At 36.4% G+C, this 27920-nt stretch overlaps 2 protein-coding genes across 3 annotated transcripts; one reads left to right on the forward strand and one right to left on the reverse strand.

Moving 5' to 3' along the window:
* Positions 1-1974: 1974 nt before the first annotated feature.
* On the forward strand, positions 1975-3360 carry LOC110926249 (protein BPS1, chloroplastic-like). The gene has a single exon (XM_022170003.2). It carries the CDS (start codon positions 2109-2111, stop codon positions 3108-3110), a length of 1002 nt encoding a protein of 333 aa, XP_022025695.1. The 5' UTR covers positions 1975-2108; the 3' UTR covers positions 3111-3360.
* A 939-nt stretch (positions 3361-4299) lies between these two features.
* LOC110920936 (biotin carboxylase 2, chloroplastic) lies at positions 4300-12311 on the reverse strand. Of its 2 annotated transcripts, none has more exons than XM_022165175.2 (17): positions 12153-12311; positions 11911-11976; positions 10736-11061; positions 10491-10632; positions 10276-10374; positions 10128-10184; positions 9878-9949; positions 9670-9759; positions 8152-8211; positions 7223-7408; positions 7043-7135; positions 6878-6959; positions 5932-6038; positions 5547-5622; positions 5354-5400; positions 5161-5223; positions 4300-4480 (listed from the first exon to the last, which is right to left on the reverse strand). In XM_022165175.2, the coding sequence occupies exons 2-17, from the start codon at positions 11959-11961 to the stop codon at positions 4424-4426; spliced, it is 1608 nt and encodes a 535-aa protein (XP_022020867.1). In that variant the 5' UTR covers positions 11962-11976; positions 12153-12311; the 3' UTR covers positions 4300-4423. The 2 variants fall into 2 exon arrangements, with proteins under 2 accessions (XP_022020867.1, XP_022020868.1); XM_022165176.2 differs by lacking the exon at positions 12153-12311 and adding an exon at positions 12066-12146.
* Between the last annotated feature and the right edge of the window lie 15609 nt (positions 12312-27920).

Genomic DNA, 27920 nt, shown 5'->3' on the forward strand with positions numbered 1-27920 from the left:
ATGGTCCCAAAAAGTCGCGCAAACCTCAGATCAGGTTGCGCGTGAGGCCATACTCCTTAACACAACAACTTGTTAACAACAACCTCGCGCGACCTACATCGCACTACAATTTATCCCGCGCGAGGGAATGCACACAACAAACCCAGATATCAGCACTTAGCATAAAACAATGGAAGAAATGAGCCACTCAGTAGGGAAGCGCGCGGCTACCTACAGTGGTACATAAGGTACAAGTGGCAGTAAAAGGAGCCAATGAGCGTCTAGCAGGCTCTGGTCAATCGTGCGCCACGATCGCCTGACGAGAAGTACACAAGGACGCCTACATGGCACCAATCAGAGAACGGAGACAACTGTCCCACGATCTCTACTCGTCTGCTGATGACAGAAGGACAACAAGGCCGACAACAATGACACGTGGCTCCAATCAAGGTGCGCCAGCACCAACGAGCATCTAGAAGCCACTAAGCGGTCGACGCCAGTGAGACAAAGAGCATATCCGTTTTGTTGTCCGCTTCTGGCCCAAGGCCCATCAGCCCATAACCCCTCACACCTCTCCGGCTATAAATAGAGACCTCATCCCACAGGTTAAACATTCTATTCTCTCGGCTCTTACTCTTTACACTTAATTACTCTCAAAGCAGTCGCTTATTCTCACGCCGGAGCCTGGTTAAGAGGGAAACCCCCACATTCCCCTCTTAACGAGTTAACGGTGTTCTGTTTTGCAGGATAAATCACCAAGTCGGAGCTCAAATATCCTTAAGAAGATTAACCCTCATGAAAGGAACATAAACCAATCTAATTAACTCCCTAATTAGATCACTGTTTCTTCAGATCCTATTTCCGTTCACCACCCGTTAATGCCAGAAAAAAGAAAAAAGAAAAAAAAAACCCTATTTTCGCCTGCAAATCTCAAATCTCCAGATCTATCATCATTGGAACAGAAGAATCCAGTTTGTATACTGATTATGATTCATCGCTGCACCACCTCTACCACAAAAACAATCACCATTGCACCACCTCCATCATCTAACAATTGTCACCGTTGTATCGGACCACCGGAGAATAACAAGAATAACACTACAACCCTCGATTTGAGAGCACAACAACTGATTTTGATCTCGTTGGTTGGCAACGCCGTGATTATTGAACCTGAATCTTTATGAGATGGTTCCTTTGTCGGCAAACGATGGGGGTTTGGAGGGGGCTTGAATCAACTGCATTTGAATCAGGCCGATTTATTTTTGAGCTCGTGGCGACCGGAGAAAGTGGGTCTGTTGTGGCTGGCTATGGAGGTAAGTTTGGCGATGGTGGTGATAAAGCAGACAAAAGAGAGGAAGGGGGTTATGGGGATGGGTGGGTGGTTTATAATTGGGTATTTGGGTGTGTGGAAGATTATGACACATAGGATAACGAGTTATAAAGGATCCATTTCCACGTCATCATGCCACATCGGATGATTATGACACGTAGGATTCTAAAACAAACGAAGTTAGTGTTTAGTTAACGACGGGGTGACAGAACATACGGAGTGTTAAGTTGGAAGTGGTGATGGCCAAAGTTAAAGTTGAGAGTGTCAGCGGCCAAATGCGAATAGTTAGGAGTGATCAGATCCAACAACCCTTATTAAAACCGGCAAGAACTAGAATGAAACAGTATAAAGAATGGAACATTACAAAAAATGAAATTATATTTTGATGTATATTATTTTTTTTATTTTGTTTAACGACAAATGTTACTTTTTACATCATGTGCTTTACCAAGTAGGTGTTGTATATTACTTCAAAAATTTATATATTAATTAAAAAAATTATAGAATAATTCGTTAAACCTCAAAATAGGCGATATAGTTTCTGTTTTTTTTTTTTAATAATTTCCGGAATAATTTAATGTAATTGTAAAAAAAATCTTCAACAGCTGAGGACACTTTCGGTATTTACCTGCGTTATCCAACGTTTGAATCTCGTCTATTTTCACACGCTTTGATAATTCAACAAACCAACAAACAAATTATTGAACCACCCATACGAAACACTATCCCAAATTTCCGGCAACCAAAACTTCCCGTCACCGGCAACAACAACTAAACCTCACGTTCCGATCGTTTAACCATGTTTCTTGTTCAAAAAGCAAACCTATCCTCACCTTTCCGATCAACCACCAAAAAACCACCACATATCCCCAAACCCTACCAACTCGCCGCTCAATTATTCGACGAAAACATCATCCTCCATCTCAAAACCCTAGATCTACCACCAGACTCATCATATATCACTTTATCCTGGCTATCGGCAGCCGTTTCCTTCATCTCAACCGTTCATTCCGAAGCAGAGCTTCAGATCTCCAATCTGAAACCTGAAGCGGATGATTTTCACGATTTGTATATGGATTACAGTCTCAAGGTATTAGATCTGTGTAATTTGATCTCATCTGCGGTTAATCGGTTAACCGATACACGACTTTTGCTCAATTTCAGTCTCCGTTTGTTGAAATTCTCCGATGATTTGCCGCCGGTTGAGAAATTGAACAAAGCAAAGGATGCAATTGCCAGATCTGTTAATAGTTTAAACAATATTAACAATAATATTAACGATACAGATGAATCTGTGAAGGAGAAAGGTATCCGAGTGAAGAAGTTGATAAACGAATTGGCTGTACTCATCGGTAACCTGCCACGTGGCAAGGTAACCGACGGAATCCGTCGGATGTTTTACGCTACCGGAGTGTTGACGGTTTTCGTCGGAAGCGTTTTGGTAACCGTTTTGTACGGAGAATCGGATGTGGTTAGACAACTCCGAGTTCCGAGCGAGTTCGTGTGGGCTGACTCGGTCAATGGAATGGAGAATCGAATCTTTGACTTGATAAAGTTCAAGAAAAATGTGGTAAAGGAGGTTGATGATGTGGTAAAGCAAGCCGTGGTGGTGCGTGATGTTATTGAAACGGTTGTTAACGGCGGAGGTGATGACGGCGTTAGGGTTTGTTTGCAGGATGGTGTGAAGGAGATGACGGTTGGGGCGAAGAAGTTATCGGATGGGATAGATAAGTTGACTGACGGAGTTAACGGTATGTTTCGTACTGTATTGAAAATACGTAACGGTCGTTTAGATGTTTAGTTGGTACCGTATTAGTGTGGTTCTTATATTAATGATGATGATGATATTGATGATGAAGTGTGAATATGTTATAGATAATAAAGTATTATATATAAAATGGTGTATGTTATATGGTAACATTAGTCAGTTGATATAAGTTTTATCACAAGTGTATTGTAGCAATGTAGCCTGAGGGGGGCAACAGTAGAACTGTATTTATGAAAGTTTATGTTTTTCTTTATACGGGTTATACAGTTATACTTGTAAAGTTTCGTGACATCTTTTACGGGTCAAAAATTGAAAATAGTAGTTACATGTTTTGTAAATTATTTTTAGACTCCAAAATTCAAACATAAAGTGTTTTGGTTTGGGTTAATGAGTTAATCTGAATTACAACTCATAACAAAAGGCTGCATGTTTTGAATGGTTACCCAAGAATATGGGCTTACTGCTTGTAGCTCTTTAAGTCTCATTTTCTTGTCTTGGCTGACTCTGTTTTATTCACTTCTAAATTGATGTTTGTGTATTGTTGCTGTTTATTTATCACATGCATGACTTTGTCTCTCTCCCCAAGTCTTGCTTGGATGTCTTTGCATATCTTTTACTTGTGAAACATAAACATGAAAGAGTGCAATAATGAAGGCCGGGTAGCATGGCTTCCTGAGTCAAAGGGTAGCGAAGTTTTTGGTGCCTAAATGATGCATTTTTGTTTCCACACAAGGGAGAAGAAGTATATGTAACATTGTTAACATGTACTTATTCCATTGAGCAATTCTACTACATGTTTTTATCAATCATAAATTGGAGATTGTTAGTGCATGTGTTCCTTGTAATGATGATGACCATATAATATATTGTATGAAGATTGAAGAGGCATTATGTAGAATAGAGTCGTCGACCATAGCAGTACTGACATGAATCAACAAAGACAAAAGAAACGGATTCTTCATATTTGATGGGATTGCTCAACACTTATATACCGAACCTAATTATTTAAGATAAAACGGCGTTCACACACCTTGCTCGATTTGGCTCCAACATTTAGCGACCTGAGCTCGAGCGCGACTTTTTAGAACCGAGTCGAGCCGAGCTCTACCTAGCTGGCTTTTACAAATCCTTCTTTTATATGCATATGTTGAATTTGCAAAATTTAGATCAAGGATTTGTAAAAAAAAAAACAACTATCTAGGATATATGGATATATCATGAATGGAAGTCTCAAAATATTAAACGGATTCCTTAGATTAAAAGTCATCTCAAAAGACATTTGGCAGATCAAATTACTTGCAATGTAACATTTTTAATACAAAAATATGACCAAACAAACTACTCTTTTAAGCTACAGCCTTTGCAACGTCTTTAGCACCATTTGGCGTTATCAGTTTCTGTGGCTGCAACCACAAGTAATCACTCATGTAAGAGATAAAATAATAAAAATAAGAAAAAGAAGAATATCAAGTCGTGATAAATTTCATAACATGTTACCAAGTTTCATAATATCACATTTACCATTCCATAGTAAATAAATTAAAATCAGCTACTTATAGGGTGTTCATAAACCAATCAAACGACCTACAATAAAGCAAGTTGGCAAGTTTGAGATCCAAACGGTTCGGTTGTGACGGTTTAATAGTTCGTTCAGGTTTGAAACCAATGGTGGACCTACTCATCGGAGATGACAGTTTAACTGGGTCCGCCACTGTTTGAAACTTGGAACCGGCCTATTGAATTTTATTAGCTCATATGTTTTTTATTTTTAAAATATGTACTCAAGTACATGTATTATACGCATGAACTATTTTTATTGTCTGAAAAATTTACACAAACTATCGTTTTGAAAAATAATTTTTAAACTCAGTTCACCAGTCTGGTTTTTGTTCCTGAAGCCCGTAGTTAGCGGTTTGGCCCGGAATATTTTATCAAAACCTGCCGAACTAGACCGTGAACACCCCTACTTATAAGTTCGATATTAAGATTCTAAAATTAGAACGATATATATGAAAATTTGAACTTATCATGCATACTTTAAAATTTAAACTATGAATTACTATAATAGTAAAGGTATCCTCACCTCGGCTAATTCTTCCTCGTGCTTTGGAATGAATGCAGTGTCGACTTTTCCGTTTTTGAAGTCCTGAAATGAAACAGTGAATAGAGAAACAAGAATTAAATGCATCAGAAGCCGAACTCAAGATTTAGACATAAAGTATGAAACGACTCGTTTACACCATACAATTGACAAATTATTACAAGTTGCCTACTACCTCGATGTCAAGGATTAGCTTGTGGTAATCGATTGTCGTTGGAACACCTGAAAGTGTAAATAAAAATAATATAACATAAATACTTTCTTTTATAAAACCCGAATATGGACACAAAATTTGAGAAAAATATTTAGGAAAAAAGCTAGAAAAAAACTGAGGTTAATATTAATATGGTGGTGAAAGTTTTTTTTACCTGTGATGATAGTATCATCAAGAGCCCTTTTCATGCGTTCAATTGCTTTTTCTCTTGTTGGGGCCCATACAATAAGCTAAATCATGATCAATAAGTTATGGGTTAGAGTAGAGATATAAGTGATCTATATCGATCGACATGTATACCCTCGAGGAGTCAAGGTCATATTTTTAACCCATTATTGAGTAAATGGGTCGATTTGGGTTATTGTCTCGGGACTCAGATTGGTCAGATGAGTAAAAGAGTTAAAATGGAAACACGTCAAATGGGTCAAAATGTATAAAATGCACCCAAAATGTATTCAAAATGTCTAGAACCTCATTTCTCATTTTATTTTAAAAAATTATATTATAAACTTTAATGAATTGTAGAGAATATTACTAACCTTTCCAAGAAGAGAATCGTAGCTTGGTGGAACAACGTAATCAGTATACACGTGGCTATCCATTCTCACAAATGGACCTCCAGACGGCAAGTAAGACGTTATTCTCCCTGATATTCATAAACAGAAGGAATCAAGAACTCAAATATTTAGTTATTCAAAAACATATTATGTAGCAATGAACAAAAATATACACAATTGTGACACTTTCTAACTTTAATTGAACTATGATATAACATTTGTTCGAGCCAGTAAAGCTTAGCTTCATAAAACAGGACACATAACTGTTTTTACAAGTTATGCATATGAACATATGACCATGCAGATCGATTTGTCTTGTTATAAGCTTTCATTCTAACCAGAAATGCTTTTAGGACGATATATTTATGGAGTAAACTGCCATTTTCGTCCCTGAGGTTTGGCCAGATTTGCGACTTTCGTCCAAAGCTTTATTTTTCCGCATCTGGATCCAAAAGGTTTGAAATCTTGCCATTTTCATCCAGCTCATAAACCCCATCCATTTTCTCCATTAAGTCAGGGGTATTTCCATCTTTTTTGTTAACTTAAAGGGCAGTTCGGTCTTTTTCACTTTATGTAAAAAGACCGAATACCCCTAAAAAGACCGAATCGCCCTTTAATTTAACAAAAAAGATGGAAATACCACTGGATGAAAATGGCAAGATTTAAAACTTTTTGGATCCAGATAAGGAAAAACAAACCTTTAGACGAAAGTCACAAAACTGCCCAAACCTCAGGGACGAAAATGGCATTTTACTCTTTTTTATGGGACAATTTCATATATATCCTTCTAAATTTCATAATATCAAAGTTACCCTTTCAAACACTATAACATCATACTCATACATTTCATAGTAAATAATATAAAACAAATTAACAATACTTTTACTGAATATAAAACAATTACTTATAACAATCAATGATGACATACCTGGTCCAGGTCTGAAATTCTTGAAAGCATCTTCCGCATTTATACGGCATTCAATCGAGTGTCCTCTAAGCACGATTTCATCCTGTGGAAAACATTGCAGTAAATCATCATAAGAGTAACATTTATTTACCTAAAAAGCTGAAACAAGCAACTAGTGTATAGTACCTGTGTGTAACGGAGTTTCTCACCCATAGCTACACGAATCTGCTCCTCTATCAAATCAACAGACGATATCATTTCCGTCACTGGGTGCTCCACCTGTAAAAAATACAAAGCGGGAGAACATTTACCACAAAATTTCACTCTGTAACACATGCACACAGATTATTTAACAGTTTAACCAACCTGAATTCTAGTGTTCATTTCCATGAAGTAAAATTCACCTCTTTCATCCAAAAGAAATTCGACAGTACCGACACCGATGTAGCCGATTGATGCTGCGGCAGCAACGGCTGCATCACCCATGGCTTTCCTCAGCTCTGGTGTTAATGCAGGTGACGGTGCTTCTTCTAGCAACTTTTGATTCCTTCTCTGCAAAAGCAGGGAAATTTAATAGTTAATACAAGTTCTGGTTTTATAATACGATGGTAGCTCGTTTGGATTTAAGTTTATTTAGAACTAGTATTCTGACCCGACTTGTTTTCGAACAACATTTACGTCAAAACGTAGACCAGCTGATGAATATAAGCACGAAAACGTATTATATTTGACTTGACTCATTAACGAGAAAATTTAAGTCGAAACGTAAACCAACTTGGATTTATAACGAAACCATAAACACGTAAGAAAATAGTGTTCTTTTTACGTTAAAGAATGGCACAATGCGTTGCAACGGAGTCGAAACGTAAAGTAACTCGAATTTATACCACCTAGTGAAAACGTATTATATTTGACCTGACTCATTTCCGAACAAAACGTAGACCAACCAAAAACGTACATAAAAATAAGCACGAAAACGTACTATAACCCACGTACATAAAAATAACTACGTAAAACTCGAGGGGGTCAAAATGACATATTACACATTTTTTAAAAAGCTAACGGGGTGTAAATGGCAATGCTAAAAGTTGAAGGGTTGAATACACAAAAAGAAAAAAAATATGGGGCGGATGGCATTGTTGTAAATATAGCAAAGAAAAACAATAAAAAATACAGGTTGTGTCTTAGGTACTATTCCTTAGACACCCTCTTTTGTTATATATATATATACTGTAAAAGCATGTTTAGATAGCTCATCGGACCTAGTTTGTTGAGTGTAAAAACAACATGTGTACCTGAATACTGCAGTCACGCTCACCAAAGTGAACAACGTTCCCAAATTTGTCAGCAAGAACCTGAACAAGCACCGTTAGAAATCAACAAATTGGTAAGTAAACGCCTATAATAACTTCCGTATTTAGTAAAGATAAGTATAAAATCAAGAACATCTCCAATGTGTACAGTTGTACACTAATATACCACCTTCTTACACTATTTTAGTATAAAACTAGTAAAAATCCCCTCGCGTTGCGGCTGTACTTCAGCCGGTCACGGTTCAATTCGTTGCGGTATCAATACAATACCAACACTCGGTATACCAACTGAAAGGAAAAGGTCCAAAAGTACAATACCAACAATCGGTATAATTAACGAACGCAAGTTATTTAAAGTATACGGGTGCGATTGAAAGGTAAAAAAAAACACACAAAAAGCAAAAACCACAAAAAGGGGCTCATTTTAGTACAATACCGACACTCAGTATACCAACCGAAAGGAAAAACTCCAAAAGTACAATACTGACAATCGGTTTAATCAATGAACGCAATTTATTTAAAGTATACGGGTGCGATTGAAAGTTAAAAATACACACACACAAAAAGACAAAAACCACAAAAAGATGCTCACGTTAGCGTAGATAGGCCTGCTTATTTTAGCAAAAGGAGATGGTGCATTTTAGCCCCACCTCACTATTCACAAGCATGAACTTTGTTATATATATAATATATATAATATAATTAGTAGTTAACCCCCGCGTTGCGGGTACGGGGGTTCTAAAACCGTGCTAAATAGTAAGCAAACAACGATTGAAACTCGAAAAAAATCATAAAACAAAAATGTGAATTTATACTGCCATATGACGTAAAACGTAAACAAAGACAAACGTGAACTTATATCGCGAGCTAGCGTATAACGTAGACAAACCTGGTAAAAAAATTTTACCGAGAAAGCTTTAACTTAAAGACCAAAAAGAAGACATCTTATTCACTACAAGACAAACACTATTAGAAAAAAAAAAATAACCCACTATTCCTAAGATCCTACCCTAAATGTTATATAGTAATAGTAATGACTACAAAAGCTCTCCAATGGTTACACTAGCAATAATGCGATGAATACTAACACCCAAGTTACACCAAATTTAGTGTAATACTCACTACTCTAAAACTGAACAAGTTTCACTTTTAGCCCTTTGAACTAATGTATCTTTACATTATATCCTTAATCATATTTGAATTAATTTATATAATTGCTAAATATATAACATTAAAAACGATGAGTAATTTATATAATTGCTTGTAAGTTTCTCATTAACACCCATCAAATGAACCTAAGATAGATCTATAGAAATTTGTATTTCTTTTGATACTCACTTATGATTGTTATTAAACTCGCCCTCCCCATACCCTACTTTATGAGTGTAATTTTACTGGGAACGATTGATTGATGATTAATGATTATTGTTAAAAATGTATGTATGATTTATTTAGTAATTTAATTTTTACATAGCTGTAGACTAAATATAAAATAAATACCTGGAACTCAATGTGTCTAGGATTTTGAATATACTTCTCTAAATATACACCGTCGTTTCCAAATGCAGCTGCAGCCTCACTCTGAGCTTGCTGTATTAAAAAAAAATCTTTAAGAAACAAAAATAAAGAGAGCATTCTGAATATGATAACTGATACAAAACTACATGTAACATTATTTAAGCATGGTTTCTGGATATTAAAATAATACCTGCAACAACTTCACAAACTCATCACGTTCTTTTGCAAGACGCATTCCACGACCTCCACCACCTGCTGTAGCCTTCAGAGCATAAAAACTATATTAACATAAGCTTTCTATCAAAATCAGCTGCATTCACTCACTGTTTAATGTAGCTTAATTAGAAATATGAAAAACAAATTATACTTTATCAGAATAGTATAAATGTATAATAATGTCTTCCATAGGCATCTGTTTTGAAAATAATATTACAGATTACCTTAATCATCACAGGGAAGCCTATCTCGTCAGCTAACTTGATGCCTTCTTCAGTGCTCTAACAAGACAATGAAAATATATCACATAAGGTTTTGACAAAAGAAAGTTAATACGATAAATGATAATGCGATGTAAATGAATTAAATTACCTGTAATAGCCCATCACTTCCTGGTACGGTTGGAACACCAGCATTCTTCATGGTATCTCGAGCCGTTGATTTGTCCCCCATAACACGAATGCTGTCAGGCTGCAAACAGGTACATTAAACAATCTTAGATAAACTATTAACTAAGTGTGTGTTATAAGAGTAAAACAAACGGGTTTAGAACTAATGATTAAAGATGGACATAATAAACTACTTACATTTGGCCCAATGAAGTTGATCCCGTGCTCTCTACACATCTCAACAAAAACCGCATTCTCCGCAAGGAAACCGTAACCAGGATGCAACATTGTACATCCACGACTGATGGCAGCAGACAGAACATTGGGTATCAGCAAGTACCTGGTGAGAAAAAAGTGACAACTCAGCGTTCAATAATTTATAACCGACATGAAATGAATTAGAACTTCCAATAATATTATGGTATGAAGATAGGTTGACTTACGATTGACTGCTAGGTGCTTCTCCTATGCAAACTGCTTCATCAGCGAGTTTCACATGAAGTGCATCTTTATCTATAGTGGAGTACACTGCAACACAGGGGATCCCTAGCTCATGAGCCGTTCGAATCACACGCACTGCAATCTCCCCTCTGTTTGCCACCAGAATTTTTTCGGCACGGCAAGTAACATTAAGTGCTCCCTCACGTTTCCCTGAGCTACGAGCCTTCTGAGAAGACTGAACTCTTTGCTTTGGAAAGTTCAACTTGTTTCCCACCAAGAAGTTACACTGAGAGCTCTTAATTCCACTAGACCTCCCGACGAATAAACCCTAGAATTAAACATCACACGTAAAAGATTCTAATCAGGAAAACATACATACATACATACATACCAATGCAAATCCATTAACCTGATAGACAGTCTAGTAACATGCATGCAAGTCAATCATCGAATTAGTATATACATTTCGAAACCAAACAATGAAACATAGTTCTTAACCAACGATTACGTTGATTTGCTTTGAGAGTTTGAGGTGATCATTAGCATACTACCAACTCACAAGGCCACAAGATTCAGCTAGATGGATTATCATATCACAGAAGAATATAAACTACTTGTTAAGGCGGCTAGGGCTTGTGGTCACCAAATATAGCTAACCTAGTAATTAACGTTCCACGCATACTCGCATAGTATAACAGTTTTTTTTATTTCTTTGTAATTATTCAGAATGCATCTACATATAGTGAAATGAGACAGAAATCTTAACCTGAACCTGAACCTACACCTTTAACTAAAACAGCTTCTATTTCCTGAATAACAGATAACCAAACATAACATGTCCAACGGAATCTAGAAAACGAATAAACTACAATCCAAGCAATTACAAAACGAATTCTTAAGTTTTTCATGCAAATATAAAACTGTTCGAATTGCCTAATCATCAATTATTGACATCGGTAACCAACCTAAAGCAATTTGACTATAACTCAATTTGTAACAATCATAATTAAAAAAAATCATACTCTTCATTCATTCATTAATAAACAATTTGTTAGACCTATACACACAATAAGTAAAACACACTACACACACATCAAAGATTCAAATCCAGTATACAAACTCACACAAACCGTAACGCAACAGTTCATATCACGAAATGAGCGATAAAACAACATACCGGAGGAGAGGTTACTGGTTTACTGCAAAATGTAACAGCGGCTGAATCCATATTGTATATCTAACGCTGCAAAAACAACAAATAAGATCAAATTCAATCCAAAACAACATTTATAGGTTCATCAACAGTTCAACATAAGGTAGCGATCGAGTAACTGAAGTATCCGAGTAGTTAGTACGGAAAATCTGGATCAAAATGAAGAATGAAAGAAGGGTGAGACTTGAATTAAGGAAACAACTCACTCGAAATGTATTGGTAGGTTGCCAAATTTTGAAGAAATTAGGCGGAGTGGTTGATCGAGAGAGAGAGAGAGCTACGAAGGTGTAGTAAAGAAGGCAGAGAGTGTCGATGAAATCTATATAAGTTGCAGATTGAATTCTCCGCCCAAAATCGGGGCTTTATAAATTGTGTTTTGGCCATTTTATTTATTTATTGTAATAACCAATGCTAATGTTCAAGTATCCTATAGTTTCAAATTGGTTTAAAAATTTTATTAATAATCAACAAAAGTGATTATGAAAATTAAAAAGTTAAAAGTAAAAACAAAATAAGTTTCTCAGATCAACCGGTCAGAGTTATTACTGGCTGGTCTAAATGAAGACGGTTTAAGAGTACTCAACTAGACTGGTTGTTGTAAGTGTTTCCAGTCCCATAGTATGGTTCAATTCGATTGTGAGAACACCAATATTTATAGTGTTATTAAATGCTATGTTTGTTTTAAATAACTTAAGGTTTATACGGGTTCTGTTTAACTTTTATTATAATACTGTTAATTTATTCTAATTATAAAGTGTTATACTTAAAGGTTTTAATATTATTTAGTTTCTATAAAATTTCATAGCTTAAAAAACTATACGTTTGAACCTTCGTCATTTATTTGCATAATTAGAACTTCTAGATGATTTGATCGGAAGATTCACAGGTTCTCATTCTCTAACGAGTACAAATAAAGAGTCGAACTTGTACTTTTCTCTAGGGGTGTTCATCGAATCGAATATCGAATTTTCGAATTATTAGAATCGAATTGTTCGAATAATTTTTATTTTTCCTTGAATTCGTATTCGATTCGAATTCGATTAGAACCTACCGAATTCGATTCGAATTCGTATTCGATTAAAAATTCGAATTCGAATAAATTCGATTTAGTTCAGATTCTTAAAAAACATGTAAAAAACATTCGAAATGAAATATAAATTTTAAACCAGCCATAAAGCACATAAAGCACGATATCACACTAAAAAGTTCCAAATAAAGTACCACAAGTCTAAAATTCAAAACGAGAAGTCGGGAATAACCACTCCACATTACAAGTTAATATTTTTATGCTTAGAAATCTATTGATAGATTTGTTACTTAGGTTTTAGTTATGGGCCGTGTAGTGGGTTTGGTAATGAGTAATTTTAGTACTTGTAAAAAAAATTGAAAATAATTTATAGTATAGTCTAATAAAAGTTATATATTATATATAAAAATAATAAATAAAAGCGTATAATTTTTATTCGAATTTCGAATCGAATCGAATTTGAAATTATAAATTCATATTCGATTTACTTGAGTCGAATTGAATCGAATTCGAATTCGAATTCTTATAATCGAAACGAATTCTTGATACTCGAATCGAATTTAAACGAATTTCGAAAATTTCGAATTCGAAACGAATTCTGCATACCCCTACTTTTCTCGACCTTTAAATTTCTTTTTATTAAAAGAGTGAAATGCACGGATAGTCCCTGTGGTTTTGCAAAATAACACCTATAGTCCCAAACTTTTAGAAATTACACCGGTGCTCCCTGTGGTTTGACAGTTTGTTACTCGGATAGTCCCTGGAGTGGATGTCCGTTAGTTTTCTCCATTAAGTGTATGTGAAATGACAAAATTACCCTTCATCTTCTTCACTTTATAAAAACAAAACAACCCCACCCAAACCCCAACCCCACCCACCCCCACTGTACGTACGGAATATTCACCAGCTTCATTTGCACACAAAATGAAAGCATTTTCTCACATTATCAGAGGGACGTTGCGACCAGCTTGAATTCAGTCAAACAAGAGTGCAATGTCTTTTGGCGCTTCAGAAGAGACTCCCTTTCATTCTGAAGAATGGCAATGGCTCCAGGTGCAACAAACATATCCATAAACTTCTCATCTTTTACCGCAAATAAATCTATTCCCAATGGCACCATTAGATCTTCACGACTGAAACACAAAAATAATATATAAGTTCCAAATTCAAGCTAACTGGTTTCAATTTAGAAATATATTATTAATGGTGGGGGAACAGAGAGAAAGGTGAGGGGTGGGTGGGGTTGTTTTGTTTTCATAAAGTGAAGAAGATAAAGGGTAATTTTGTCATTTCACATACACTTAACGGAGAAAACTAACGGACATCCACTCCAGGGACTATCCGAGTAACAAACTGTCAAACCACATGGAGCACCGGTGTAATTTCCAAAAGTTGGGGACTATAGGTGTTATTTTTCAAAATCACAGGGACTATCCGTGCATTTTACTCTTATTAAAACTTAGTTGGAGTTTAGTATTTTTTTTTCTACAAAGAATGCAAGATGTTTAAAGTGATAACAACTTAGAAATAAAAGTTGATTACTATTATTTGTTTTCTTTCTTAATTTGTCTTTATTGTAATTTGTTTTACATTGTTAGTGGAGGGTTCAAATAAGAAGAATTTTTTTGTAAGAAGAAAAAAGAAGAAGTTTCAACCAATAAGAATACTTCATTTTACTTCATTTAATATTTGCATTTAATTTTAGTATAAGGGCATATTGGTAAACCTACATAAATCATTAATTTGTATTCTTCCCCTTTAATAACTAATTAAATTAAATTTATAACTCCTTTTCAAAACATATACTTTTTCCAAATTAAAAAAAACAACTTAATTTAAAGTGTAGAATAAATTACTAGTTGTGTAGGATAAATTACGAGTTGTGTATGATATATTTTGAGGTGTGTAGGATAAATTTTAGCTGTGTATGATAAAATTCTATAATGTGTAGGGTATATGTAGGAAAATTTTGATATGTGTAGGTTTTGTATATCATATGTAGAATAATTAATGATTAGTTGACTAATTAATTAAAGAGAATAAATTAATGATATGAGTTATAAAAAATAGTATTTTACTAATATGCCCTTTCTTCTTTTTCTTCTCACATTAAATTTCTTCTCAAATGAACCTTCCCCACATTGTTAATAGTAATAAATCATCTAATATTTTTATCAACAGATTATAACAACATGACATCAGTGTAATTACTATATGGTCTTTTTTATGAAATTAATAATGTTATTTTAGTTGGAAATTCTAATGTGTTGCCGTTATTTGGCATGTCATATAAGATGGACATAAAGTGTACGAGGTATAAATAATGGCGTCAGGGTGTAAGCCGAGAAAATTGTCCACTGTACCAATCGCAATCCGCTACCTTAACTACCCGTACACCACAACCCGATAACCCCTTCCATCGGTGGTGTTACCCGTAACCTCTCTCCACTACATCTCACCTTCTCTTTGCACACACGTTTGCAACTCTCTCTCTCTCTCTCTCTCTCATCTCCTCTCTTCGGCAAGTGTACCTGCCTACCAGGTGCTACTGGCCCATCAGGTTCTACTACGCCATATGGTTCAGCAGATGTAGCGGAAACATTAGACGATGTTGATGCATCAATATCACAAGTGAAGGGGTCAATGTTCAGGAGATATGACTTTGTTACATTGTGCGATTTTGAATGGAATCGAATAGAAATGAATATACTCGAGGAAGATAACATGCCTCGACACATACAACTTCTTACTAGCTGGATCAAAACAACGATATCTTGTTTGTACAGTGCCACAACCTTTTAGACCACTGGCATAACCCAAATACACATACTGCTAACTTATTTGACAATTTGTCTCGTTCAACATAAGGAGGAAGAACAAAGCAAGTACATCTAAAACCCCTTAATTCATCGTAATCTATAATTACGATATATATTTTCTCAAAAGGAGACATCCCATAACTATGAGAAGTAACGATCCGGTCAATCACACGTTGGGAAATTAGGATTGTTTCTCACAAAAAAAAAAAAAAAACACCCGAAACATCAGGAAATATGAGACGCCCTTATTTTTAGTCGGTCAAAAACCATTACTTGAAAACTTGTATGAAGTGGTCGTAAATCATTTCTCATTTAAAAACACATTCTTAAGACAACTATAAGAATATCTTAACATAAAACCCATAAATATAGTTTTCGAAACATTCAAATTTGTACATACCGACTTGTTTGCAAACATAAACAAAAGGTTTGAGAACCCAACACAACTAAGAGTTTAGAACCCATATACAACCAAAAACACGTTTTTGACCAGTTTCATGAACTTCATAACAAAAAGTAGGCGTGTGTATTCGTGCCAAGCTTGTCTTGACCTTAAGCAGAAGATTTACCTACATGAAATTCATAACAAGTTAGTAGAAATCCTATTTCCACTATCTTTCGAGTTACATTCTTCCTACTTATAACATTTGGATAACTATCCAATTATATCCTCTTTCAAACCATTAATACCATTATATTATACTATCTTTCTTCATTTTCACAATTTCATTCATTTCCTTTCTAATAGACATACTAATCTTCTATGGAGTTCATTCCATACTTCTACCATAAGCAATCCCAAGATTTCATCTAGTTCCAACTAATCCAACTCTTTACCCAAATGACCCGTTTCAATGGGTCAACTACACCTCCTTCTTCATGACATGATATACGAATATTCCACTTGTTCCATAACACATTTACTCCTTAAATACTACAAGTTAAAGTGAGTGTAAGCTAGAAGAAGTTATCTCGATCTTGGACCCCTTGTTGTATTGTATTGTATTGCTTGATCCTTCTTCTTTTACTCCTATACTAGATAAATTCATACTTAGACTTCATGAATCCATTCCATTGACGTACTATACTAGTAAGATGATATCAAATCATCACACACATAGATCCTCACAGGGTCGTCCCCGACAATAATAAAAAAAAACTTTTGGTCCTCGTGTGAGATAAAAAAACGTCCCCCTATAATTGGTCTTGATCAAATCTTGGTTTTGTTCGGTATGGTACGATACGGGTACTCGATATGAATAATAAATATTATGTCGAATAGATTTTTAAAAGCATAAGTAAAATGTAATATACCAAAGTCATAATATTACATTATCAGAATTCATTCTTATATTTTACTCCTACATTCTTATATTTTACTCCTACATTTTATGATAAAAGTCACCTTTAGGTATACCTATAACTAGGTCAAAACAATAGAAAGAAAAATGATGATGTAAAGATATATGAGCAATGTGCGTCATATTTACACAACTTAGAATTATATTTGCACAACTTAGGATTTATTAATGTGGAATTAAGAAAAAAGACAAAAAAACATGTTGGGAAAGGAAAGATAACACTATGGAATTTTAAAAGGACAAAAAAATGTTAGAAGGGAAAGATGGAGAATCAAACCTATTTCCATCCATTATTTGTTTCAGTAGTGAACCAACAAACCGATAATCCATCATTAATTTGTATCTGAAATAAAACATTTTACCATTTAAAAGTTTGGAAAGCTAAAAAAAACAAATAATACGTGCAATGACGGGAACGAACTAGAGACATAAAGAATAAAATATGAAGAGCGTATCAATTGAGATATAACAGGTAACGATAAAAAATATTTACAGTATGTATAATATATAATAAATTTTAAAAACTTTTCATGCCCTAAAAATTTGGGCCCCGGGCCGTCGCCCGACTGGGCCGGCCCAATAGCCGGTTGTAAATCCTCACTTTCTAACCATGATCATCATGAAGTGTTTATCACAAAATCACATAATTCACATTCAAGACATTCCATCAAACACTTGATGGAAAATATTTCAAAAACACCTAAGAGGTTATATTTAATGGTATTGATCACCATAATTCCAACCAATATCAAACACCAAGTATCATATATCATCATGTTAGCATAACTACAAGTTATTTAAGCCAACACATCAGATTTAGCACATGAACAACTATGGTTCAACCCTCACATCAAAACCCACTTTAATGCACACATGCTTCTTTATTGATAACTCTAATTATCATAAAATCTACATATATGGAAGTTCAAATAGCAATTTCCAACATAATCTATGAGTAGATTCCCACATAATTGAGCAATTTCACACTAGACTTTCACAATCAAGAGCAAACCAACATAAAACATTACACATGATAATTCTACAACTTACCTTGGGTTTTGGTAACTAGTTAAAAGCACTGGAGGTATATTCACCTCCTTGGCCACACTTGAATCACTATATCACAACCGAATGTTGTGTCTTAACACAGGCTCTAAATTATTTGTAAATGACAAAGAATTCAGATTTACATTTCATAAGATACACTCCAGGTATAACGAGTATAATCATCTGTAAATGATACATAAAATATCTACCCACCCTTAATGGAGACTTGTGACGGCCCCGTACATCAGAATGCACAATATCAAAGGAAGCAGTAGAACGAGAGACACTTTTTTCAAAAGGTAAAGCAAAGAATTTGGCAATTTACAACCATAACAATCGGAAATATCACAAGTGTCAATTGACCCAAAGCACTTGTAGAAACCAAAAATGTAAACGTGATCCTGACACATGTCCTAAACGAGAATGCTACCGTTAAAAATCAAGAGATGCACGAATCAAGCGAAAGGAAGACAAGTCAACACTAGAAGCAGCAACATCAACTTTTTTGAGACAGTCCAAGACATAAATTTCACCTACCCTACGACCGGTCTCAATCACCCTCATAGAACGTGAATCCAATACACAACAAATATATTCCGAAAAGAACACCTAATGTCCAAATTTATACATCTGACTAACCGAAATAAGGTTTAAAGAAAGATTTGGAACATAACAGACATTATGAGAGAAATATAAGGAGTAACAACATGTGTGACGCCTTTTATTAGCATCGATGTAGCATTAGCAGACATAAAAGTCGCGGATGAACCAGTTGTCAAAGATACAAATATAACAAGTAGGGTGACATATGATGAGATGCATCAGAATCCTAAATCCAACAGATGAAAGAATACCTAAGGTACTAAATGAAGACATGCTTAAATTTAGAAATAGTATGAATGGCTCAAAAACCTGAGGATTCGAAGCAGGCATTGTAAGAGGACAAAAGGTGCATTCAGATTTAAAAAGCGTTTTCGTTATTGTCTTATCTTATTAAGCAATAACGGACACTGAGAATTCTATCTTTTTGTTTGCAATATGCACACTGATCGAAAACAATTTTAAAAGCACGTGTAGACAAAAGATAATTATCCATTTTCACCGTATCGTCAATACCAAGCAAAAATTTGAGCCCTCATGTAACAAAAACGACAACAAATACGAACCCCAAAACGGAAGCAAATACGAACCAGTAGTAAACAAAGCAAAATACGAACCCAAACGGAACCAACGACACCGCTAAATTACGAACCCAACAACGAACTCAACCAAATATGAACTTGGCAACTACGAATGAACACAAAGAATTAATACCCAAACAATCACTTACGAATTAGACGAAAAATTAATACCCAAAATTAATCTCCCAAAAATAAGTATCTGTTGTTCTCATATGAGCGGAAACAAATACAATCACTAACACATCTGCCAAAAACGAATCCCCGAAACCCGACTCGTTTGTAACCCGGATCCTACGCGTAATAAATGAGAATAGAATTTTTATTATCTTTTTATCTTTATTTTATTATTTATAACGTGTCATTTATTTATTTAATTAATGTAATAATCTTCGAGTTTAAAAACGTTGAGTTTATAAGTATATATAGCTAGCTTCGTTAAATATTATTAACGAAATCATTAACTAAGTTATATCTGTTAATTAAATTGAGTTATAAAGTATAGGGGCTAAAGGTGTCAAATGCTGAAAGTGTTTAAAAGGGGAAATTAAAAGAAAAGAATAAAAAGGGTGGAACCGACCGAGTGGGACTCGAACCCGGCCTCCTCTTAATCAAACAACACGTGCACCAGTTGGTCACCAGCTTTGGTGTTAGAATCCCATTCTTTTAAGAGACCCAACCCTAAAAAGCCACCTTGTCACACCCTGGCTTTTGCGGAAGCGTGGGTTTATTTGGTGTGACTTCTTAATACCATAGCAGCAATCATAACAATGCTATATGAAAATAAAATGCATGATAGTCATCCATTCATTAAGTTTTAAAAGTTACCACAACATCATTGTTTTAAAAGTCGACACATATAACAGAATACAACCATGACATAATTTAAAACGTGTTCACATGACACCACAAAAGACTTGACTAAAAACACGGTTTAAGACTTGTAACCCGTCCAGGCAAGGGTCACACCTCCTAAACCTGGATGACATCATTATTCTCTACGCAGCTTGACACGATTGCACACTTCGCCAGATCCACTAATTTCCTGAAATACATGTAGTTTGAAAAATCAACAAAAGTTGAGCGAGTTCATGTAAAAGTGAGTATGTATAAACCTTTCATGTATAAAAGTCCGTGGTATGTAGCAATAAGGAAAAAGAGATCACCAATGGGTTGCAAAGCCACTGGTATGTGTGAGCAAGTGCAGGAAAACTCAAACCTAGCAAATTTGTTACCGGGCTTCGGCTGTAAGACACAGTCACCTCTATGGGCCACCCCGGCCTCACGGGTGTGGGCTCGCTACACCCAAATAGATCTATCACTCTTGTGTCCCTCGGTCCTAACAACGAGGATTAATGGCCTTAAGTGTTGTACCCACCCCTCACATGATCTAGTAGTAAACCCTCCCTACGCTAACCATACCATGTAAATAAATATTTGTAATAATTGTCGCATGTATTTCACCCCCGAAGTATAAAACTGAAAACAGTAAAGAGAAAAGGGGGACATGAACTCACAGAAGTACGTATCCTGTAACGTCAATCTCAAACTCGATCTGCTGCGTGACGACCTACACGTACTAATGTCTATTAGACGAACGGGTCGTGCCTTGGCTTAGAGTTTAATGTTTTGAGTTGCGTTACTTTAATATTATACTTGTTAAAATAATAATTGTTATTTTAACTTAACTCTTGTTTTTAGGAAAAATAGTTAGGCAACTATTTCGTATTCACACTTCTCAAGCATTTATATGTGTATTTCCTTCCCAAGGATGGGGGTATTTATACATGTACACTTGTTATTTTCGAAAAATATATTTTAAGTCCCACTTAGAAAAATATATTTAAGTTATTTGTCTAAAACATCTTAATTCCAAAATATACATATTTTCCCCAAAAATATTATATTTTACTTCATAGATTTTCCAAAATAATATTTTACCAAAAATATACGTATAAGAGTATTTTTCCGAAATATTACATAAGTCACGTTTTAGCGTTTCGTATTGCAACAATACTTGCGTAACTTAAATATTTATTTTGTAAGAGTATTGGTATTATTTTTGGAGTCGTAATTTCATGGTATATACAAGTTTTATTATTTTATCCTAAAAATAATATATCTTGTTCACATAATAAACAAATAATCACACAAGAGTTTTAGTATAAAATATATATTCTACATATATATTTATCAAATTTTATTTACGAAAATCAACCTCCGGCACTTAGTATTTTTGTAATAAAAATCATGGCGAAGTTTATTTCGAAAACCAAGTTAAGAATATATTTGTAAACACTTACTAGAAAAATATTTTCTAAGTGTTGAAATTTTAGAAAAATTTCGCCAGAGTTTCCTTTGTAAATGGAGGCGTCCATGCTTACTAGCATATCATTTTCTTTTGTAAAATCATTCAATCAATTCTCAATCATCAACATACAACCTCTATTTACTAAACTTGTCAAAAACAAGCACAACTACAAACTCATGAACTTGAATATTTATGAAAACATGTAGTAACTTACTAGCACACTTAGTAAGAATTATTACCTTCCAAAATGTGATTAGTTCCTTTAAAAACTTCATTTCTAAAGAGTTTGTATTTTCACAACTTCTAGTCATATTTTCTAAAAATATTTCTTTGTGAATTTTTTTTATTACACAAGTGTTTCTACACTTGTTTACTCACCAAAATGTGATTAGTTTATGTAAGATCCAAGTTTTAACAAAACTCATACTTTCTACTTGGTTCTTTTGAAAAACCACTCATGGATCTTTAGATCGACAAGTTTATAACCTACTTTGATCTTTATTTTTCAAGAAAACACCCATTTATCCAAGTTCATAGTTTATGTGTGGATGATTCCATCATCCACAACATTCTTACTTTTACATCTTGCTAGTTCATGTTTTTAATCATGATCTAGCAAGTCCATATGATGATCCATATCATTTTTACTAACAAATAATAAGCAACAAACATAACAACACAAGAATAACATGATTTCATCACCATTTTAACCATACTTCATCACTAGTTAGTTTATGTTCCAAGACTTGTTTATGTTTCTTTAGAGTTCTTATCTTTTCATCATTCTTTTACTATTAACCATAAAAAACATGAAGAGGATGAAGATTAAGACACTTACCACTAGCACAAGGCTAGGGAAGTTCAAGAGTGTAAAAGTGGTGGTTAAAAGAAGATGAAAGAGGTCCTTGAGCTTCCAAACACACCAAGCTTGCTTGTATGGTCTCTAGCACCTTTGGATGTCCTTAGATTGGAAGATGAAGCTTGAATGATGGTGATGGTGGGTGTGGTGGTTTTGGCCGATCTAGAAGAAGAGGGGAGGAGAGAGTTGTTTGATGTTGGTGAGTTGAAAATGAAATCTTATAACCTTTGTGCCATCTTATAACCCATCTCCATTTTTAACCCTTGTGTATTATGCCTTAATATCCACCAACACAATCTAATAAAATATTCAAGAAAATCAATGGGTGGGTCACCCATTGTGACCGTCGCCCAAGGGGAGGGGGGGGGGTATAGGGTTGGGTTTCAATGGATGGTTACTAATCTAGTTAGGATTCAATGATATAGTTAGTGTGTTATGATGTGTTATATAATATATAGTGTGTTAGGGTGTTCGGGGCCCCTAACTAGCTTAGAAAAATAAAAACAATGTGTTTGACAATATTTTTGTGTTCCGGGTAATGTCCGGTTGTTCGGTTGGGTGTTGTCCGTTAAAGTGCTAAATTAATCCATAAGGTGCCTTTTATAATACTTTAGTGACACATTTAATTCCCAACACTTTGGAAAGTATCTCGGACTATTTTGTCAAGTTTTTGCACTTTACTAGCATAATTAAATGCTGAATTTTATTATTAAGTGCAGAATTCTGCATTTAAAGTGTGTTTTAGGCACTTCCCGACACTATAACTATCACCTAGTGACGCAGTTTTATGGTCCTCACTTCCCTACACTCCCTACTAGTGTAGTATTCTATCTCTGGCTCATACTGGCCTCAAAAACATTGTCTGTCTTGGTGCTGGCATTGTCAGCATGTTTTCTGGGTTATCCGTTCAGTGTGCTAACTGTGCTTTGTGCATCAAGTTGTCACTTATGTTTGTGTGTAATAAATGCAGTGACAGTATGAAATGTGATGTATATGTATGTAACAGAAAACAGACAGCAGTTTAATCACAGTTGTAATCAAGCACAGTCATTAAGCACAAATTAAATATTAATTAAGTGTACGGATACCTGTAAATGTGAGGGTTGTCACATTCTCCCCCGTTAAGAAAATTTCGTCCTGAAATTTTAGGTTCTGCTTCTAGTTGCAGGGGTCTTGGGAAATAAATGGGGGTATTTCTTCTTCATACGATCCTCACGTTCACACGTGAATTCTGGGTCGTGTCTTGCATTCCATCGAACTTTGACGGGCTTGACACTACTCCTACGTGTCTTGTTAATCTTCCAATCAGTAACCTCTACTGGTTCTTCGACAAAGTGGAGCGTGTCGTCAATATGAACTTCGTCGGCAGGAATGACAACTGTCTCTTGAGTTGGACTCTTCTTCAGGTTTGATACATGGAATGTATCATGAACACCATTAAGCTCAGCAGGTAGGTCCAACTTGTATGCTACCAAACCAACCCTCTTCAGAATTTTGAATGGACCAATGTAACGTGGATTCAACTTTCCACGCTTCCCAAAGCGTGCCACACCCTTCCAGGGTGAAACCATCAATAAAACCATGTCTCCTACCTCGAATTCCAGAGGTTTCCTTCTTCGGTCCGCATAACACTTTTGTCGATCGCGAGCCGCCTTGATGCGCTCTCGGATCTGTGCAATCTTGTCTGTTGTTTCCTGGACCAGTTCCGGACCAACCAGTTGCCTATCACCCGCATCAGCCCAACAAATCGGTGATCGACATTTGCGTCCATAAAGAGCTTCAAACGGTGCGGCTTGAATACTTGCGTGATAACTGTTATTATATGAAAATTCGACCAATGGTAGGTGCCACCTAAATCCATTACGCAAGCTCGCAGCATGTCTTCTAATGTCTGAATCGTTCTTTCACTCTGTCCATCCGTTTGCGGGTGAAGTGCTGTACTTAGATTCAACTGAGAACCAAATGCCTCTTGAAAGGATTGCCAAATCCTTGACAAAAATCTTCCATCCCTATCAGAGATGATTGAGAGAGGCACTCCATGTCGTGCAACGATCTCTCTCATGTATATCTCAGCTAGTTTACTCGTGTTGTCTCTTTCCCTGATTGGCAAGAAGTGCGCAGATTTCGTTAGACGGTCTACTATTACCCAAATTGTATCGTGACCTTTGGGCGTCCTTGGCAATTTTGTTATGAAATCCATTGAAATCTGTTCCCATTTCCATTTGGGTATTTCAGGTTGCTGTAGAAGACCTGAAGGCTTTTGGTATTCGACCTTTACCTTGGCGCACGTTAAACATTTGCTAACATATACTTCAACATCGCCTTTCATCCTAGGCCACCAGTAGAAATCCTTAAGGTCTTGGTACATTTTATCTGCTCCTGGATGAACCGAGTACCGTGACTTGTGAGCTTCATCGAAAATAACCTTTCTCAATCCACCAAACAGAGGAACCCAAATTCGTTTCATAAAACATAAAGTTCCTTCCTCGATTGGTACTAACTGCTTCTCCATCCCACGGAGATACTCGTCCTCAATATTCCTTTCTTTGAGAGCTTCTCTCTGCGCGGCACGAATGCGCAATGAGAGGTCTGTCTGGACAATCATTTCCAAAGCCCTAACCCTTATGGGCTTGATCCTTTCCTTTTGACTTAGGGCATCGGCGACCACATTCGCCTTCCCTGGGTGATACTTGATCTCACAATCATAGTCGTTCAACAGTTCAACCCAACGTCTTTGTCTCATGTTAAGCTCCTTCTGGTCAAATATGTGTTGCAGGCTCTTATGATCAGTGAAGATTGTACATTGCGTACCATACAAATAATGTCGCCAGATCTTTAACGCAAATACCACCGCGCCTAATTCCAAGTCGTGCGTGGTATAATTTTTCTCGTGGACCTTCAACTGTCGAGAAGCATATGCTATAACTTTCTGTCGCTGCATCAACACGCAACCCAAACCTTGACGCGAAGCGTCACAATATACCACGGAATCGTCCGTTCCTTCGGGTAGCGATAAGATCGGTGCATTACAAAGCTTGTTCTTTAACAACTGAAATGCCTCTTCTTGTTTGTCTCCCCAATCAAACTTTTTGTCTTTCTGAGTAAGGGAAGTCAAAGGTTGAGCGATTTTTGAGAAATCCTCAATGAACCTTTGATAGTAAATAGCCAAACCTAAGAACTGTCGAATCTCGGTCGGCGTCTTTGGAGTCTCCCAGTTCTTTATCGCTTCGATCTTTGTGGGATCCACATGGATTCCATTTCCATTAACCACATGTCCAAGGAATTGGACTTCGCGTAACCAGAACTCGCACTTCGAGAACTTGGCATACAACTTCTCCTTTTTAAGTAGCTCCAAAATGGCTCTTAAATGCTGTTCGTGCTCGTCCTTCGTCTTTGAGTAGATCAAAATATCATCGATGAACACAATCACGAACTTGTCGAGGTACGACATACAAACTCTGTTCATCAAATCCATAAAAACGGCTGGCGCGTTTTTCAACCCAAACGGCATAACCAGAAACTCGTAATGTCCATATCGAGTTCTAAAAGCAGTCTTGGGAATACTTTCCTCTTGAATTCTCAACTGATGATATCCTGATCGCAAATCGATCTTTGAGTAGTAGCTTGAACCTTGCAGCTGATCAAATAGATCATCAATTCTTGGCAGAGGATATCTATTCTTGATTGTCAACTTGTTCAGTTCCCGGTAGTCGATACACATGCGGAAACTACCATCCTTCTTCTTAACAAACAAAACTGGAGCTCCCCAAGGCGAGAAGCTTGGTCTGATGAATCCTTTGTCTAACAGCTCCTGGAGTTGCGTTGACAACTCCTGCATCTCCGAAGGCGCAAGTCGGTAGGGTGCCTTAGCCACAGGCGCGGCGCCCGGAACTAAGTCAATGTGGAACTCGACTTGTCTTTGGGGCGGTAATCTTGGCAAGTCTTCTGGAAAGACTTCAGGATATTCTTTTACGACTGGGATGTCTTCGATCTTTGGCTCAGCAGCTTCTTTATCCACGATGTGTGCCAAGAAGGCAACACATCCCTTCTGTAAACATTTTCTAGCTTTCAGATAGCTAATGATTCTCAGAGGTGTATTGCGCTCTTCTCCATGAACTACGATCGTCTCGCCATCTTCCGTTGGGTTGCGGATGGTCTTTTCATGATAAACAATCTCGGTTTTGTTGCTTGACAACCAATCCATCCCTACCACAACGTCGAAACTTCCCAATCGACTGGTAGTAGATCCAAAGTGAACTCGCGTTCTCCCAGCTCAATTACACATCCTCGGACGACTTCATTCGCTTCAACTAGCTTTCCATTAGCCAGTTCAATTGAGTACAGAATATCTAACTTACTAGCGGTTAACCCAAGCATGTTCTTAAATTCTAATGATATGAAACTATAATCGGCACCAGTATCAAACAGAACAGATGCAAAGCGTTGGTTTATAGGGAACGTACCAGTGACAACGTTTGGATCCTGGCGCGCTTCCCTCGCGCCTATGTTGAACACTCTCCCACGGGCTTGATTCAGCTTCGGGCATTCCCTCTTAAAGTGCTCAACATCCCCACAATTGAAACATCCCAGTCCACGACCATTGCCATTTCCATTTCCACCTTGGGTGTTATTTTGGTTGTGATTTCCACTCCCAGCTTGGTTCGTAACATTCCCACGGTTTCCATTTCCACCATTTCCTCCCTGTTGGCGGTTTCCATTACCATTCCCATAACCTCGATTACCACCATGCCCAGCATCAGTTCTGGCCCAACATGTATCCTTCGTGTGACCGTTCTTTCCACATGACTCGCATTTCCTCAATCTGCATTGGCTAGAATGGTGGCGCTGGCACGTATCACACTTGGGCAGAGTGCCCATGTAACCCTTTCCTTTGTGTTCGACACCGGTTGTGGCTCTGGCCGGTGTGTTTGACTCACCCTTCTTGCTTACGTTACTGGTACCTTGCTTGAAGTTGGAAAATTTCCGTTTGTTTTCACCAGACGACTCCACGTGAGTTTCTTTCTTCTTCGGTTCAGTAAATGAAAACTTGTTCAATCTAATAGCTTCCTCAGTAAGTGCCACACTGAGATCGATGGCTTCCGTGATCATTGCAGGCTTGGACGTGGTAACCATGCTCATGATCTGAGGTGCCAATCCCCAGATAAAGCGTTCAACACGTTTAAACTCGGGCGTGACCATGTACGGCACCACATGGGACAAATTGTGAAACCTTTGAACATATTCTGCAATCTTAGAACCTTCCATCCTTAGGTGCCAGAACTCAGTTTCTAACTTCTGTATTTCAGCACGCGAACAATACTTCCTCCTCATGAGCTCCTTCAGCTCATTCCATGATAACGCATAAGCTGCCA

The sequence above is a fragment of the Helianthus annuus genome, chromosome 17 (genome assembly GCF_002127325.2).
Source record: "Helianthus annuus cultivar XRQ/B chromosome 17, HanXRQr2.0-SUNRISE, whole genome shotgun sequence".
Lineage (NCBI taxonomy): Eukaryota > Viridiplantae > Streptophyta > Magnoliopsida > Asterales > Asteraceae > Helianthus > Helianthus annuus.